General features: G+C 37.8%; 1 protein-coding gene across 2 annotated transcripts; it reads right to left on the bottom strand.

The window, feature by feature from the left end:
* Nucleotides 1–5,980: 5,980 nt before the first annotated feature.
* On the bottom strand, nucleotides 5,981–18,254 carry LOC306986157 (uncharacterized protein). 2 transcript variants are annotated; one of them, XM_079589059.1, is made up of 5 exons: nucleotides 18,117–18,242; nucleotides 17,708–18,044; nucleotides 9,389–9,558; nucleotides 9,037–9,115; nucleotides 5,981–6,640 (listed from the first exon to the last, which is right to left on the bottom strand). In XM_079589059.1, the coding sequence occupies exons 2-5, from the start codon at nucleotides 18,009–18,011 to the stop codon at nucleotides 6,288–6,290; spliced, it is 906 nt and encodes a 301-aa protein (XP_079445185.1). In that variant the 5' UTR covers nucleotides 18,012–18,044; nucleotides 18,117–18,242; the 3' UTR covers nucleotides 5,981–6,287. The 2 variants fall into 2 exon arrangements, with proteins under 2 accessions (XP_079445185.1, XP_079445184.1); XM_079589058.1 differs by having other exon boundaries at nucleotides 5,984–6,640; nucleotides 17,708–18,025; nucleotides 18,117–18,254.
* Nucleotides 18,255–19,243: the final 989 nt, after the last annotated feature.

Genomic DNA, 19,243 nt, shown 5'->3' with positions numbered 1-19,243 from the left:
CCTTTAAGGACAAGCGGCAGCATGTTTACTATTAGGGCTACTGTCTCTTTAAGATCTGCCCGCGACGAGTCTACACACATTTGACAATCAGATTTTTTTTCCTTTTTTTTTTTTCTGCTGTTCTTTCACTTTAGACATAACCAACTTTGTTAATGTAAACCTTGTGTGTATTTGACAGTATTAGAGCAATAAGACTCGAAAGATAACTTAGTCCAGCGCTGTTAGACAGACTTTTAGTGCATGTGCGCGTCGGCGGGTGTAACGTTAAGCCCCGTTCACACCGCCAGCGATTTTGTCGCTGCATGTCGCCAGCGACAGAGATTCATGTCGCTAGTGGGCGTTCCCACTACGGGTTGCCTATAAACGTCATTAGCAGATCACCCTCCTACATTATTGACATCGAATCATTTTTCTTGCCGCTAAAAACAAACATTTTGGAGGGAAATGACTTAATATAAATGGAATCAGTGCATTAAGTGTTTAATATGTGAACAATGAACGAGGAACAACGCCTGCTTTTTGCCATTGCGGCTACATATCTGCGGCGAAAGCGCAAACGCCGGTCTATCTGGATTCACGGAACCATTCGGGCTCGGAGTCAGCACGGCGAGTACCACCGGCTGGTGCAGGAACTGCGGCTGGATGAAGTCCGGTTCCAGCAGTACTTCAGGCTGGACAGGACCCAGTTTGATGTGCTGCTGCGGAGAGTTGGCCCCTTGATTGCAAAGGAGAACACAAACTACCGCCGAGCCATTTCACCTGGTGAACGGCTGGCAATTTGTTTACGGTGAGTAACCTATTTTTTAAGCTTTAAGTAATTATGTTTAATTGTAACACCTACATGAAAACTTATATATATATATATATATATATATATATATATATATATGCATATACCGAACCTGGTATGATTTAAAGGGTATTATATATCACATTTAATCTACATAATGAATATTGTGTCATACATAGAATTACCTGCCATGTGCGTGTCTTTACAGTTCAACATGTTTATTGTATACAGCCTATATCATTAAACATGTTTCTTTCTATAGCCGTTTCTTATGTTGAATTCAGTCTTTTGTTTTTTAAATAGCTCAACATGTTATACATATGAATTTCTGTTTCTGAAATATGCTTTGACAATTGCATATTTCACATTTTTACAGATTCCTTGCAACAGGGGACTCTTACCGCACTATTGCCTTCAGCTACCGGGTTGGACATAGCACTGTGGCTGGTTTTGTGGCAGAAGTGGCAAAGGCCATTTGGGACTCCCTGGTGGAGGAGTACATGCCTGTTCCCACCACAGAAGATTGGCGGGAAATTGCAGCAGAGTTCTACCATCGCTGGAATTTTCCAAACTGTGTAGGATCTATTGATGGGAAGCATGTAGTGATCCAGGCTCCCAACAACTCTGGTTCACTATTCTACAACTACAAAGGGACATACTCTATTGTCCTTTTGGCAGTTGTAGATGCCAAATACTGCTTCCGCATCATAGATGTTGGCAGTTATGGGAAGTCCAGTGATGGTGGGACTCTGGCTAATAGTCCTTTTGGGAATGCTCTTCGCCGTGTCACCCTTGGCTTACCTGAGGACACGCTGCTGCCAGGAGCAGAGCACCTGGGGCCCCAGCCTTACGTCTTTGTGGCAGATGAAGCCTTCCCTCTCCGTAGAGACCTCATGAGACCCTTCCCAGGAACCACCCTTCCCAGTAGACACAGGGTGTTTAACTACAGGCTTTCGCGGGCAAGACTAACTGTGGAGAATGCGTTTGGTATACTCGCAGCACAGTGGGGAATGTACCGGCGTGTTATTGGCATTAGTCCTTCCAATGCGGAAACCTGTGTAAAGGCCACCTGTGTTCTACACAACTTCTTGCGGAGGACAACGAGGGCGGTTTCCTATGTTGGTGACGGAGAAGCCTCTGGACTGCACAACATCAGCCAAGTAGGGAGCAACAATGCTGCACGGGAAGCAATGCGTGTGAGGGAGACACTAGTGAATTACTTCAGTGCTGAGGGTGCAGTTCCTTGGCAGCCACAGGCATAAAAAGTTCTTCACAGAACCGAACCAAACCAAAGGCTTTTTTAAAAGCCACCCACATTTGAATAAAAGAGCATTTTTTTCATGTGTCATTTCTTATGCAAACACATCTCCCACAAATGCATAAAGTGCAGATATTAAATCTTGTCCTATAGTCAATGCAGTATTGTAAACTCTCTAATAGGCTATAAACTGTGATATATACTATTTTTTTAATATTGCAAATCATAAGGGTAATAAATGAAGTTAATTATTCTCTTTTTATATATAAATATTTTTTTTTTCATCAAATTATCTACTTAATCACAAAAAGGAACAGATTGAAAACGGAAGCAAATGTATGTGTTTATTTAACAAAACTCTCCTTGGATGTTATCAGAGATGATACTGAAAAAACATGTTTTTTTTTTCTTGAGGCACGAGATAGGCTCCGCTCTCCTCCTCAAACATATATACATTAATTATTTTGATTAACAATACTTCAGTTATGTTCTTTTAACAGAGACAACAAAAAGTGTAAACACACACTGCACAAGGTACAGCTGACAGGACCATGAGGGTAAATAAGCTTACTAACACCCCTCATGGCCTTGTCAGCTGTACCCCGCTCTCCTCCTCAAACATATATACATTAATTATTTTGATTAACAATACTTCAGTTATGTTCTTTTAACAGGCACAACAAAAAGTGTAAACACTTTGAACACACTGCACAAGGTACAGCTGACAGGACCATGAGGGTAAATAAGCTTACTAACACCCCTCATGGCCTTGTCAGCTGTACCCCGCTCTCCTCCTCTTCTTGACTACACTGGGCTTCAAAAACTAATTTGTGTATTTCAAATTTCAGCCTCTCTTTTCTTCCTTGTTTTAGCTGTTTAATTTGGGGCAACAAGCTTCGAATGAATAGTTCATCTGGGTCCTCTGACGGTACACATTCTGGCCTAGATGATGCCTCTGCCCTGTGTAATGCAGCCATGAGTTGTTTCTCGAATACCGTCATTGCACCCTTGTGTTTTTTCGAGCGCTCTCCTTCTTGCCTCAATATGTTGTCTGCTTTGCTGCTCGCTACGTGTGCCTGGCTAAACGCTGGGGCTGCCTGTTCTTTGTCTGCCTGGCTGACCGCTGGACCTTCCTGGCTGAACGCTGGACCTTCCTGGCTGAACGCTGGACCTTCCTGGCTGAACGCTGGACCTTCCTGGCTGAACGCTGGACCTTCCTGGCTGAACGCTGGACCTTCCTGGCTGAACGCTGGACCTGCCAGGCTGAACGCTGGACCTTCCTGGCTGAACGCTGGACCTTCCTGGCTGAACGCTGGACCTTCCTGGCTGAACGCTGGACCTTCCTGGCTGAACGCTGGACCTTCCTGGCTGAACGCTGGACCTTCCTGGCTGAACGCTGGACCTTCCTGGCTGAACGCTGGACCTTCCTGGCTGAACGCTGGACCTTCCTGGCTGAACGCTGGACCTTCCTGGCTGAACGCTGGACCTTCCTGGCTGAACGCTGGACCTTCCTGGCTGAACGCTGGACCTTCCTGGCTGAACGCTGGACCTTCCTGGATGCTCAGTACTAACTGGCTGACTTGCTTTGCCTTCCAGTTTGATGTGTCTCTCTGTTCAGTTGCCATCATGGGCTCCCTAACCCTTTCCAGCATGTTCCCACTGCTGGGTCTAGCCTCCATGAAAGGGTTGAGAAAGCCCATGATGGCACTGTACTTCCACGGTTTGTGACCCTCTGCTCCTGACCCACTTCTCTTTTGGTCTTTTGCTTTATTAACCTCCCTCCTATATGCGTCACGGAGGTTCTTCCACTTTTTTCTACACTCCTCCACTAAAAATACAAAAACACGAACATACACATCACACACACAATATCATTATGTGTAATGATAGCTGCATCACCTGTTTATATAAATATATATAGGCTATAATCTTTATATACACTTCACTGCACACACGTGTGGGTTCACTCTCTCTATTTTTACATATGCATGTAAATGTACACACTCATTATTATTTGTAATAGTAATTAAATTATAATTTGTAATTAAATAGTACCGTTTTTATTACTAGTGTTTTGCAGAACACTGTAGATTATTAGAATACATAACGTACACACTGTACTGTAACGTTAATAAGTAGACTATATTGCATGCAGTTTAGTCAAAAACTTACTTGATATGCCCACAATACCAGACACGTTTTTCCATGCATCATTTTTTTTTTATGTGTCTCTGTATGTACACAGAGACATATCGTAAAGTACAGGGAAATTGCTAACAGCTAAAATCAACTTCTCCTCCATTTTGACACGACACCGCAGCAGTAGCTAGCAGTACAGCAGACGGATCACGTGCACTCCACTGACTTCACTCCTATTGGTTGTCGCTCGCGAAAATCGCTTCTCATTTGCATAAAGTTGAAATTTCTGAACTTTTGTCGCTTGTCTCCTGTCGCTTGACACGCCCACATTCTGTCGCCAACGGTCACTGTCGCTCGTGTCGCCGGATGTCGCCAGCGCTCCATTGAAATGAATGGGATCTTGTCGCTGTGTGTCGCTGGCGGTGTGAACGGGGCTTTATTGCGCTCAGAAAAGCGCCCGTTAGAACAGCACATCAGCAGCGAACGACATGTTTAAACGGCAAGGCTTTAAAGGCAAAGCACATGCAAATAATTCATTTTTATGAACTACAGTGTCCCGTTCCTCTGCATTTCATGTGGATATACGTCGCGCTGTAGGCCTACAGTATGTTGAGACGGAGGCGCCAGAACTGCAAACTGATAGAATGCACGATCCTACGATATTTCTTCAAAAGCAGATCGTGGAGAGATTTTTATCGTCCACGATCAAAAATCGTGATATCGCACACCCCTAATCTAACATAATATTTGACGGTGCCCACGGCCCCTTATATGTCCTGGGCCCCTGGGCAAATGCCCAGTTGCCCTAATCGTTAATCCGGCCCTGCATCTACTCTTACCGGGGGGAGTACTCTGGGTTCGGGCAGATATTCCGAGCCCGGACAGCACGCCAAATACACATAACCTTTACCGTAATAATTATATGTAGATGTGAACTCATGAAATACAGAAATATGCTGCATGCAAAACTAGGCATACTTAAAAAGAGCTTAAAAGAACAACACTCTCCAAAATGCCATGAAAAATAAAAATTTGCATGACTTTTTTGTCTGTATGTTGACTCATCATATATGACTCTTTGTATCTCTCTTGCATAATCACCCATTCATTTACTAAGAGCAAAATGAAGAGAAATTCCCTATTGAGTAGATATTAACATAATTGTTAGGGTTGATTTAAAGTGATAGTTGACTCATCATCATTTACTCACCCTCATATGGTTCCAAACCTGTATGACTTTCTTCTGCAGAACACACAAGGACATTTTGAGAAATGTCTGTTTTTTACAATGTCCCTACAATGGAAGTCAATAGGCATCCATGTTGTTTGGTTACCAATATTACCATGTTACCAATTGGGTGAACCGTAACTTTAAGATAAACAGTCTCTTCTGATGGATAAATATGAAACAATATGTATTGTGAAAAGCGCTATACAAATTTTTTTTTTAATTGAATAGCCTACACAATTACATTTAATACATTGTCACATATTCCGTTTTGTTTTAAGATGTGTGTGTGTGTGTGTATATATATATATATATTGTTTTAGTCTGTTGCTGGTCATTGTCTTAGCGTGCCTTTGTATTTTTTTTTCATAATTTGTTTTATTATATTCTTATCAAATGCTTCATATAGTTAATTTCCTTACCACTTTTTCTTTCTCTCCTCAACCAGACTGTTATAGTTTTAAAAATAAAAAGGTAATATGTAAATAATAACTTTTGAATATATTTTCCTTCCAGATATACCTTTACATGGACATGCACAGATATTCAAATTCAATTCACATTTATTTGTGTAGTGCATTTATTTCAAAGCAGCTTTACAGAAAATGCATGCATCTACATTACAATTAAAGAAATGTACATATGCAAATCACAAAGTTAGCTAACAATGTATTCATTGAAGGAAGAAACAATAAGCTCATTAAATTGATTGTTACGAGTTATGAAAAAAGATTACAATATATATAAAATTTCGTATTGGTACATGATGATTCAGAGTTTTCGTCATCAGACATAAAATATGAAGAAATGTAGCATTTCATAGGTTATTATTTATAGCAAGTATTCTTTTTATTTTACAAATAGTTTGATTATTAAAACTTATTGTAATAATCATTCCTTCCATTACTAAAATTATCACCACTAGAAATAACATCATCACCACCACCACCACCATTTTTACCATCAGCAACACTATCATTATTATTATTTACATAATTATTTTTAATTTCAGCATCATCCTTACATAGATTACCATCACAATAATAATTTTTATTATTATGTTTACTATTATTATAATTATCGTCACTATTATTATTCTGCAAATTCTGTCCAGGTGTTCCATTTTCTTGTCCCACCAATGGATCATGTATCCGGACCTCCATTAGACTATGATTGTCCTCATCTTCCGAATGAGGAATCCTGTCCATCATCTCTAAGGAATCACCTGAGAAAAGGAGAGTTTTGCATCATTAGTAATTGTGCCAGTGAAATAACCCTTAGCTATTATTTGTGCAGTGATATTAGGTTCAACAATATGAAAAATAAAACAAACTATACCCATACTTCAATAGCCTTTTTAATGTCCATTCAATGATTTACTTTTGTAATATCGAAGTAATGTCTTTCTTGATAATCAATTTGAGCATACATTATAACGCAGTATTATCGCAATTTAAAATGTATATATTTCTTTAAAGAAGCTCTTCAAAAACAGCTCTGTTTTCAGCACGCCATTTAAGTGCATGTGTCTTTAAATGATAATGAGCTTTGCTCACCCCGCCCCTCTGTTCTGTGGTGAGTTTTGACACAACACACGTGGAGTGTTGCCTTGACAACAGTTGAGGGTATATTTTGGAGAAAGAATGGCAGCGGGAGTCTCTGAGGACTCATCTGTGCAACCGTATCAATTTGAACCGGAGTCGGACCCAGAACAAGATGACGACCCCGAAGAAGTTCCACAATTAAGGATCGAACAGGACGTTTCTGAATGTTTGGTTAACGTACTATCACTTTAATCTATCTTTGTGTACTGGCAGGGTAGAGTAGTGAGATATGAACGCTAACGTTATGTGTTTACTGATGTATACGTTAGTTCATTGACAGATTGATGTTACAGCTAATGGTCATGAAACACTTTTTTTCAGAAAATGTAGGATTTTCAGTGAAGCGTAACATTATCTATGCAGTGTTAGGTATAAATGTCAGGGCTTCTTAGCAAACCCAGCTTTATACTGACCCTCGTTTATAAAGCAGTCTGGTGAGAAATGATTTGCGCAAACATGAAAGCATTGACGTTGATCGTGGGGAATATTCCATTTGAAAACAAAACTGAAGCGTCTTCAGCGGTTCGGATTTAGGAACATCAAAATGACTGCTGTGTTCAATATTACACCCAAGAACAGAACACCACAATCGCTTAGACGCCATGCTGCTCAAGCGTATCAACAATGGCTAGGGTTGCCACCCGTCCCTTAAAATACGGAATCGTCCCGTATTTACAAGTAAGATGATGCGTCCCGTATCAAATCAATAAGGGACGCGATTTGTCCCGTATTTTACATTAGGCCCACATATAGTTGAATAAAAACATAAGGATTTTGCAGTATGGATAATACTAATAGCAAATATAAAGAAATCAATTTCTTAGTAGAGAAGCTCATTGCGTGATTGCATTTTAGCGTCTTTGTTTCTATAGCGACTGAGTCTCGTGAACATGCGCTGTAAACCTGCACGTTTTTTAACCCCTTGTAGCGCGCTGTTCGGGTCTTTTCGACCCCAAATGACGTTTGCTGAAATAAATAAAACATTATATTTGTCCAAATGATGTGAGACTTTGCACGGTTGACAACACTTTCTACATCTACAAATTTTTTTTAAATAAATTTGAATAATATCTGTTTTTTATGTTAGTGTGGGGGGAAAAAGTCACACTTGTGTTGTTTCAACATCAACAAAATGTCATTTTGAAACATAATAGTTTTTTTTTTTTTAGGATTTATAGTTTTAGGAGGATTTATTATATTTTTTTTACTTTAGGCTATATAAATAAATATTTTTTAAACAAAAACAGTAAAAAAAAAAAAGAAGTTAAATTCACTTTATAAAAGACCCACATTTCTAACGTTCATGGATATAGATAATTTGACATGGTTTAGTGTAAGATTTTTGCCCATCTTTTGGAAAATGCTGTTTTAAAAGTAAAGAAATTATCACTTTAGTAGATGGCTGCAGAGCTAACGTTACACCATTTATGATTTGACTAAAATACATATTTTCAATAGCTTTTAGTTGGATTCATATCTACATATTATGAAATCACAATTATAACAATAAAAATGAAAATCAAAAGTTGAGCATTTGGGGGGGTGGGGGGGGGGTGAATGGGTGTCCCTTATTTTGCCACACTGAAGGTGGCAACCCTAACAATGGCGGACTATGATGACAACTCGCTCAGGGCGGGTCTGTGTTGAAACGCTGCTGTCAATTACCAATCGTGGGAGGGGCGTCCACCGTGTGACGTCACACAGCTCGATTTGAGACAGGGGAAAACATAAGGAGATTTAAAAAAAAAAACTGGATGGATTTTTATCATTATATGATGGTTGTGTGCAGGCACTGCCAACACACATTTCAGTACAATCAACTTGTAAAAGTGCATGTACCATTAAATGACCCCTTTAAAATATAAAGAGCAGTGAGCAGGAAGATTCTTTGTCAAGTGAGAAGAAAACCATAAAACAGGAAATGACAAATCAATAATAGTGCAGTTTGTAAAAATGTCAAATCCCTAAGAAACGTTGTAATATTTGTTAATGATACAAACCCTTCTTGTGAACTCACCTTTAATATTGCCTTCTATGCAAAAACAATTCTTTAGATACTTTTTGCAGTCACTAGCTGAACACTCAACTTTCTTCTTCTGTAGGGAGACAAGAATGTTTAAAGTCAATTAATACCAAAATAAACAAAACAGGCTTTATAAATCAATAAATGTAAATAATAAATCAATGTACCTAATGAATGACATTTTAATGATCTACTATGGCTTTAAATGAAATTCTTTCTGAGCAAAATATCTTTTACAAATTCCTAAAAAACAAACTGCGTAGAATACATGGTCTTCAATGATCACTGCTGTCAATAAGTCTACAAAAACAGAAGTGTCGCTACATTTTCCTCTGATTATACTTGCCTTTAAACAACACCAGGCCAAAATGCACACTGCGATGCCCACTGTGATTAAGACCATTGCGATGCTCACTGCGATGCCCACTGTGATGCCTGATAGATCCTCTGTGCCTTTTGTGGAATTGGCCGCAGGGTTCTCCTGTAGTGGAGGATCTGGGCTGTAGGGCAGTTGCCCTGTATAGGACAACAATAAAAATAAAAAAAAAGAAATATGAAGTTCTTCAAGACAAACCTTAAATCAGATTGGTATTTGGGAAAGTTTGCTAGCTAGTTGCGAGAGAGTTTTGGGAAGATGCTAGGCAGTTAAACAGACAGGGCTGAGCGATATGACAGGGAGACCGAGTGCAGTGAAAAAGTAAATGTATATCAAGTCAGTGGAGAAACGTGTAGTTTTTTTCCCCCTCACAATAGTCAGTGTAGAAGCAGAATATCGGCTGTGCCCTCTACTGGACTCAATTCTAACCACAATCTCACAGAATTCGGGCATCACAAGAACATTTTATTCACTGTAAAAATAAAAATCCATTACTTAGAACAGTAGTCCATATGTCCCTTATGCCCTCTTAAAGCGAACACTTAATTTGAGGGTCAAATGAAAATGTAAGACAAAAAAAAATGTTTTCGGACATGAAAGCATAGATGTTATCTTTTTTTTTTTTTATAAATTAATCACTAACACTAAACTGACAATAATGTAAGCCACAGGGAGACCACAGATGGCTGTCATGCACTGTGCTTGGCAACCTCTTTGGAACTACATTGCTTGGCGGAAGAATAAATGTGTTATGTTATATTTTGTTGCTGGTGTTTATTTTAAGAATAAAATTAATATTAAAATTAATATTTTTATTGAGTAACCGTTTAATAAAAGCTCCGCGTCGTGCCTACGCCCCTTAGCTGTTCTAAATCCACTGTAAAATATGGCTTTGCGGGGCTTATTGCTTAATTACACGTCTACTTTAGCTTGCGTGGTAGGCTAAAGGTGTGGCCACTTGGTGTGACACATTTTAAAAATTCATAAATAAAATAGTTTTCTGCAAACTCCACTATATTCTATGTCCCCAAGCATCACTGTGGTGATTTTCATGTCGTTTTACTGTATCTTTCTTTAATAATTATATGCCAAATTTACATAGCCTAATATTTACCTTGCTATATAGACATATTTTTAAAATTCATAAAAATATTAAATCAAATTGTTTTCTACACACTCCACCAGATTCTTGTTCTTCATCTCCCAGTACCACTGTGGTGATTTTTATGTTGATTTTTATTTCAATATAATCATGTTGATTGCTTTACTGTTGTATTCTGTAATAATTATATGCCAAAGTCATGACCAATACTGTTTACCTGCACATCTAAATAATTTAAAAAACGATAAAAATCTGATTGTTTTCTGCAAACTCCACCAGATTCATGTTCTACATGTCCCCAAGTAACCCTGTGATGATTGTCATGTTGCTTTATGCTTTCATTATTTAATTTGCATTCCAAAGTCATGACCAATATGGTTTACCTTGACATATAAACATTTTCGTTTCCTTTCCTGTTTACACTAGTGGTCTTTGGGGTCGATATGAATATTAAAGAACGAAACGGTTAAACAACATGAAAATCAGTGGTAGTTGGGGACACGTATAACAAGATTCTGGTGGAGTTTGCAGAAAACAATTAGATTTTTATTAAGTTTTTGTACATTTTTAAATATGTGTACTACCGACACCTTTAGCTTACCACGTGCAATGTGTTTTTAAGCGCAGATGGCGAGAAGCGTAAATGGCGTGACCACAGTACTTTGATTGCGTCATACAGTATGACGAAGTGGGTCTGGATCACTGATCTATATAGAGTAGGCTTGTTTGAGAAGAGCAAAATCTGCGCAGAACCGATCACCGGTGATCAGCGCGAGATGCATGCCGGTTAGAAATGTATCAGTGTGGTCCGCCTTGCTGATGTCATGCTGACGTATGTCAAAAAACTCTCGCGAGCGCAAGCCGCACGTGTCGGATTCTGCAGTAGTATGGAAGGCGGACGGGGCCAAAAGTCTTTAAACGAAACGCGTTAATTTTGACCGCGTCAACACGCACTATTTGTCCGCGTTAACGCGGCAACAAGCACAGAAGCCAATCAAATTGCTGTATTTGAGACTATATTTGCATATGTGACGCGATGGTACGTATGTCTCTGGTTGGTATATACGTAGGCCTATACAAACATCAGACGTCAAGTTTATTCATGAAGGATGTCGTAATGGTATGCACGTATGCAAACATCAGAGTTCACGAGGGTACGTTGTGATGTCAGACTTGTGTCATGATTTGTCATAGGCTACCCTTTTAAGTTGTCCTACGTTCTTTCTCAGGTACAAAAGTTAACAGCTGAAACATAACCATGGCTCTTAGAATGTTTTTAGCAAACTGCCAAAGAACATTTTCAGACTGCGTGCAGCTGGCTTTTTCTAACCACAATGAAGATTTGAATCTTGTGATATTATGGTATGTCCAAAAGGCATTACATTTATAAGAAAGATGGCTGACTTAATGCAACTTGAAATCATTACATGGTATGGAAAAATGTTCTCTCTTACAATACCAGTGGATGTTTAATGGATATCTAATAAATTTATGTAATTAAGAATTAAATTCCATTTAACTTTAGGTTACATTATTCAGTATGTATCGTCCTAAGCACTTTGGGGTATTGGTCGTTCATTTGTTTTTGCTTTCACATATAAAAACGAGAAAACAGCTCCTTTTCCAGTTTTTTTCGTTTTTTTAGAAAAACGAAAAAACGAAATTATGACTTAATTTTTGGTTTACCCGTTCTTTCGCGGAAATGAGAAAAACACTTGATATTCCCATTTTAAAATATCAGTAGAACAAGGCCACAATAAACTAAATGTTTAATATGTGGGTAAATCTAAAGGTAAGTCTGCTTTAAAAAAATATTACAAGTTCGAACATGGCCAGAATGTACGCATTGAGAAACACGTTCAAATTGGTCGTCTTAACATGGTAAAACTGTGCGTCTTTACACGTCACGTACTAAAGTAACGCGACGACAACTGACGCCTTAACATGACCTGAATGTGCGTGTCTATACATACAAAAGAAACACGTAAAAAATTGCCGCGTTAACGCGGACAAATAGTGCGTGTTGACGCGGTCAAAATTCACGCGTTTCGTTTAAAGACTTTTGGCCCCGTCCGCCTTCCATAGTTGCGCGCAGTTGCTCTCGACCGACTGCGCTGATCAAAAGCATGATGGGAAACGACTTGCTGACGACACAGCTTAATGCTCATTGGTTTAAACCATAGACATCATATAGATAGACGCCCTATCGACCGCTACTGCCTACTAGCGCGGTCGAGCCGTGGGGCCGCCATCTTAGTCCGGTCCCCCGCTCCACTCAGTGTAATCTGTATGGCCGGTGCAATGAGCTGTCAGCGCATTTAATTAATCATATCTCACTGAATACCCAACTGATTTTCATGCGGGGTTACATAGTTCGGCATATTTTAATATTCATAGTAGGCTTAACAGTAATATAATATTCTGATATAAGATATAAAGTGACCAGACGTCCAAAATCAAAATATGTGATGTAGGATATAAGGTGTTTTATAAATCACACACTATAAATGGGTGGGAGACATGACATGCAATTTTACCCGTCCATGATGTCATAACCTAATAAAAATGGGTATTTGTTAAAAAAATATATCTTCATGTTGTTCCTCTGACAAGATATTATTACAGCATACCATAGCTGTAGTTGGTGTATAAAGACCTCTACTTCAAATTTTTATCTAAACATCAAAATTGTCATGTGGTGTGACTGTCCGTGATATGTGTGACTTTACTAATATGCCAATATATATCAGCAAAGTATAAATAATTGATAGATTTACAGTTTAAGTAAAATAATTAGGCTATTTCAACAGACACAGAAAGTGTTGATGTCTGTGTATGACTTTAAAGCAAGTTCTGGCCAAATACATTTTGTCCGCAAAATGGGCGTCATATGGTGTGACACTGCAATTTATATTTTGAACGGGCAATAATTTGGATATCATTATGATGAAGAGGTCCACACTCAACCAGGAAGTTGCAGTGTCATCTCTGGAGTGGTTTGTAAGGTCAAGAGGTGAGTCCTGGCTTTTTAATTTTTAATTAAAAAGCTCTGTATCTGATATGCTCACTAGTGGTCAATGTTTTGTGTCTTATGGTGTGACTATATTTACATAAAAATGAAACGCTTTTATACAAATTTTACTTATTAATTCTTAAAAATCATTCCTGCCATGTGGCAATTTACATGCTAAGTATAAGCTAGCTGTTTATAGTTAACCAAGAGATTAGCTTAACTGAACACAACGTCATATGGTGTGACACTGTATCATATGGTGTGACTGTTTTTCTAAGTCACACCATATGATATATTTGTCACACAATATTACATAAACCTTTTTTAATGATAAATAAATAACTATTCAAAACATTCAATGAATTTAATAGTGAACATTAAATTAACTAATACAATTAATGTATTTCTTTTCAATTTTATACTTAATTTAACCATGTTTCACCATATTTGCAATGCTTTGTCTGTCAGGCAGAAATGTCAAGTAAAGAGAGGACACACAAATACAGGGAAAGACTCAATGCTGACCATGAAAGGAGAGAGGAGGTCCTGAGGGAAAGGAGAAAAAAGTAAAGAGATCATGCCAGTTCACACAGAATAGACACCTACTATAGGGATGAAAGTCTAGGCCATAACATAGTGTAACTTCAACACATGATACTATTATCAAGATGGTGAAACTGAAAGGAATGAAAATATCTTAATACATATTTTTCATTACCAGGTATGAAGAGAAGAAACAAAGGGGAAAACTCAAGGCATTCAGTGTACAGTCTCTTTCTCCAAGACAAGACAAAATGAGAGAGATGTGGAGATATGCACAAAAGAAATACAGAAAAAGGAAAAAAGAAGTGAATTTAATCATTAATGTTAACTGAATTGAATTAATTGAATGTTGAATCCAAATAAAATACAGTTTTTTGCATTGACAAATTGTGGAGTGGTGCAGTTGATCATATAGCGTGACGCTATATAATTTGGTGTGACATTCAGAATTGTGCCAGTAAAAATACTTTTTTAATTATAAATCATAAAAAAGTCAATGGAACACAAGAGAAATAGTGTCAGCAAGAGTCACAAGTATTTTCATATATTTATAACCAGGTTTAACATAATTAATCTAAAATATCTGGAAAGGCTGAGGAGAGATGACTTACTTTGCATGATGATTTAGAAAAACAATACAAAATCTAATGAATTTGAACAAAAGAAATGTTAAATCTTAAGATAGTAATGATAACGATTTATGTTGAAGGTAGTTACTTAGGGAGAGTATATCCCATTTTCATTTTGTATAGAATAACTTTTGTCACACCATATGACAATTTTAGGCACGAATGCAACAAATTGGTGAATAAATCCAATTTCAAATACAAAATCTAAAAGACCACATATATTTTGGGAAATGCAAGAGTCAGAACAACACAACTCAATATTTTTTATGCCTAATATTTTAAGTAAAAAATTAAAACTTTTTTTAGGCTTATATGTCTCCCACCCAAATATGATAAAGAAGCAGAAACAGATAGGCCTAGTTGCAGTAAAGTAAGATATTTTAATAAGTTGAAGAAACAATAATGATTTGTGACACACACACTTACTCTCTCTCTCTCACACGATTTGCGCATCGCCGTCATGTGTGTATTACACAGGTAACTTTATTAACGTTACATTGCTTCCTGATATCACGTGCGCAAACACAAATAACCTATATTTATATGTTTACTACAGGGCCGTTGAATGCTTGTATCTGATAACCGAGAAGCTCTTCTCGTGATTATTACTTTACCCCACCTCTCCATGCCGAGGGATGCAGTAAACATAACATCTACTAACGTTAGCTGGCTACGATTTCAGTACAGTAATATCAAAGATCCTTGCTCCTTCTCAATTATCTGGTAATATTCTATTCACAAAATACAACCAAAAGTACGGTAATGTTCAAATGTACTTGTGAAAAGTAATCCCGGGCCCTATTTGCGATGGTCCGCCGATTAGAACAGGAAAATGCTCCACAGTGCTCTGGAATCTGACTGCTGCTAAGCAACGAAACTAGGAGTACGACCGGTTTAAGATGGCGGCCGTATCTAGTCTCTATAGCCGTTTCTCAATGTCAAGGAAGGATCCTCGGAAGCCGGAATTTCGAGGATGCTACGTCATCGACATCCGTCGAAGGACTGTTCCAATGTCGAGGATCCTCAGAACTTCAACCAAGGGCGGAGTCCTTCGTTCGGAAAATATCCCATATACAGGAAAGTGTGCATATGTGTAGACTTCGCGCTCTTCGCGCTATCAAATCGCCCACAATCCTATGCGCGCAGCTTTGCTATCTTGTTTTTTAAAAAATAATACAAAATGTCGGATGTTAGCGGAGTCGGAGCAATGACGGGGCAATATGCTAGTAACTTATATTTACGTTACCATACATTTGTTATAACCGTCATATAAGTAAATTTTAACGTTTAAATGCCAGTACAAATTACTACCGTATTGATATTACAAATGATACAAATTACGTTATGGCTAACCTGTCATTTTAACAATTGTTATCTTGTTTGCCGTCACCGGCATTTCTTGTATAAATATCGACTTAAGTTGTACACAGTAATGTAACGTTAATATTATAGGCCTGCCGCCTACCATTCACAGCGTTATTCATAGCTTTCTCGTCTTTTTTAACAGGGACCAAGGAACAAACGGAGGCGTTATCGGCTCAACTGACTTGCAGGGGGGGATTTAAAGCTGTTCCCTTTTTACTGGTTATTCACCTTGTAATTTTTACTTCATAGCCTCTTTTTGTTGATCAAATATTTTACCATTGCATGTGTTTTAACAGCTAGAATGTTGCTATGGACGCAGTTCTGTTCACTCAGGCAATACAATCATTTTTAAATCAATAAACTCCTTTTTAAATCAATATTTTGTATCAAATTATTGATTTATTATTATTGATTTATTTTGTTAGGTAGGCAGCCATGTAATAAGCGGGATAATGTATAGCGAGCCGGTTTTTACACTGACGGACGCAATGACGCGCACTTGCTAGAATGTTCCATTTACGTGTTCTCTCGAATCCGAGGATCCTCGCCTAGCCTCTGAAGGAAATGACTTGGAAGGACGCGTCCTGCAAAGGAAGTATCCTTGACATTGAGAAACACCTTATATCTATGGTTTAAACAACCATGATGTATACAAATTCTCTATTGTTCTCTTTTTAAAAAAATATTGTAAAACTCTGATATCATGTTTTATGTGTATCAATTATGTGTGAATAATATTCCCAAACTCTCTGACAGTGCGATCTCTATATGGATTATGTGATTATGTAGGCTAATTTTATATATATATATATATATATATATATATATATATATATATATATAACACGTCTGTAAAGAAAAAAATGATTGATAAACACGTATTTGGAATGGGATTAAATAACCAGTGCTTTGGGTGTCTTGTTAATTATATTTATTTTCATATAAAAGCAACAGAACTTAAATTACATCCAGTTTATTAGCAACACTGTGCACGAGCGTGAGTCCCGTGAATCCCGCGATATCCAACTTTGATCTCACAGCACAGGTGTCAGATCCACTGCGAGAAGAGAAAACTGTCCGGCTTGCCTGTGCTTTTTTCACTCCTCCCCTCACTGCAGCCGCCTACTCTCGCATAGCCTACATTTCAGGCGAGGTGCATCTCAAACAAGCCTAATGACGTCATACTGTATGACGCAATCAAAGTACTGTGGTCACGCCATTATATAGCCTAGATCAGTGGTCTGTGGATTAACCATGTGAATCAACCTGTCAGTGTCAGCCATTATGTAGGCTAATTGTTCAAACACCTTTCAAAATGTTTGCTACTGATGCGAAAAAACGCAAAAAAATCGAACTCAATCCGTATTTTTATTTTATTTCGGACGATATGTTTCACAAGGACCTTTATCAAAATCTTTATTTTTGTCTGATGCATCATCACGGAAGCACATTGAAAGCAGTGCGGACACGACTGCGCAAAGAAATTAAAGTAGGCCTATTATATGGGATAGCCTCTACTATATAGCTAGTGGAGTTTCACGCAATTAACGTTAAACAACAAACAAATAAGTAGTTGTTGAATTCAGCCTCGACACGCAAAACATTTCAACATCACTTTAGACAGGATAATAACTAACCGTGGACTACGATCAATAATTTTTCCTCGGAGTTGTTGCCGAAAATGTAGCTGGCAACGTAGCATCCGTCACTGGCATTAAGAGGAGTAAAAGATATACTGTCCGTCCCCATGTCGATTGAAAATGTAGAGCCGCTGTTGTTGTTGGCACATCCAGACTTCTCCTCTTTAGGGGAACAGTATTTGAAGATCTCTCGCTTCAGTTTGTGGCAATCTATACTTGCTTCGTATAGTATCACTCGCCTGAGATTCTCCAATCCATATTTCTTGTGAATTACGACTTTCTCTCCCCTTTTTGCCTCCATTCCACTCACAACACCTGATAGAAACAAATAAATCTGTAGAAGTCACGTTTTTTTAGATTATAAAATAATTCGATGTTTAAATATCCGAGAACTGCAGTTACATACCCGTGATGAAAAGAGTTACGAATAGCGAGAAGAAGCCGTTCATTTTTAGCAAGATTTGCTTACCGCCTGTATAAGTTAATAATCTTTGAAAGGCTCCTCTTCCTCGCCTTGCTTAACCGATGGTACGAGGGGAGGGTCACTTACTTTCAGCCAATCAGTCACTCATAGGTGTGGCTTGTGTGTTGTTTCCGTGCACAGGTATGTAACTGTTATGGCTTCGAGAAAGTTCTTTAGCCATATTAGCCATAGACTGTATATAAGATGGACACAGCGACCCCGTAAACTTCAACGGAGAAAAGGGAAGCCCATTTTAAAGCACTCACTTCCTGATCGCCAGGCGTACTCATAGGGCGTACTTTTTCTTTTTCTTTTATTCTTATTTTGCAATAATAACCAATAGGCCTACAGAAAACAATATAATAATACACAATACTAAACAATACACAGTACAGAGGGTTACATAAAAAAAGAATATTAAACTAGCTTAAATGATTTACACCGTTGTAGAGTCTTACAAGCAATAGAGTTTTTAGAGTTCCTCAAAGAATTTAGATATATATCAAAATCTTTCTTAAAAATAAAAAAAGGAGTTTTCTTTGAAAATGTACACTTGTGAATATAAAATTTGGCAAGAAAAAGTAGCAAGTTAAGAACAAATTTAAAATGATAAGGATCTAATTTCAGAGTCACCAAAAAATAAAATTTTCTGGCTTATATAGAAGTTTAAGGATATATTCCTTTTAACAATGTTTGAAAAATCAAGCCAAATTTTTTTTACAATACACACATTCCCAAAATAAATGAATAATTGTCTCATCACACTGATGACAGAATGAGCACAAAGGGGAAATACTATTATTAAATTTAGCAAATGTATAATTAACTGGGTAGCAATTGTGAATAATTTTGACAGAGACTTCAACCACTTTATTAGTTAAAAAAAAATTTTTGCTGAAGAAACCAGAAATCTTCCCATACTATATCATCAAATTTGTTATTCCAAAAGCTTACACAAGCAGGCAAAGATATCTGATCTCTGCTTAGAATTGAGCGAATTTTCTTGTTTGACAAGCTGCTGAGAGGACATTGATCAACAAATATATTAGTGCTGTCAAAAATAAGTGGAG

The sequence above is a fragment of the Phoxinus phoxinus genome (genome assembly GCF_949152265.1).
Source record: "Phoxinus phoxinus genome assembly, chromosome: 18".
NCBI classification, from domain to species: Eukaryota; Metazoa; Chordata; class Actinopteri; order Cypriniformes; family Leuciscidae; genus Phoxinus; species Phoxinus phoxinus.
This window is presented reverse-complemented; position numbering and strand designations above follow the sequence as displayed.

Coding starts and splice junctions, on each gene's coding strand:
- LOC306986157 (XM_079589058.1), bottom strand. CDS start 18,159: ATGAACGGCTTCTTCTCGCTATTCGTAACTCTTTTCATCACGG. Junction 18,026..18,116: donor CGTAACTCTTTTCATCACGG/GTATGTAACTGC, acceptor TGTTTCTATCAG/GTGTTGTGAGTGGAATGGAG. Junction 9,559..17,707: donor ATTATTGATCGTAGTCCACG/GTTAGTTATTAT, acceptor TGTCCTATACAG/GGCAACTGCCCTACAGCCCA.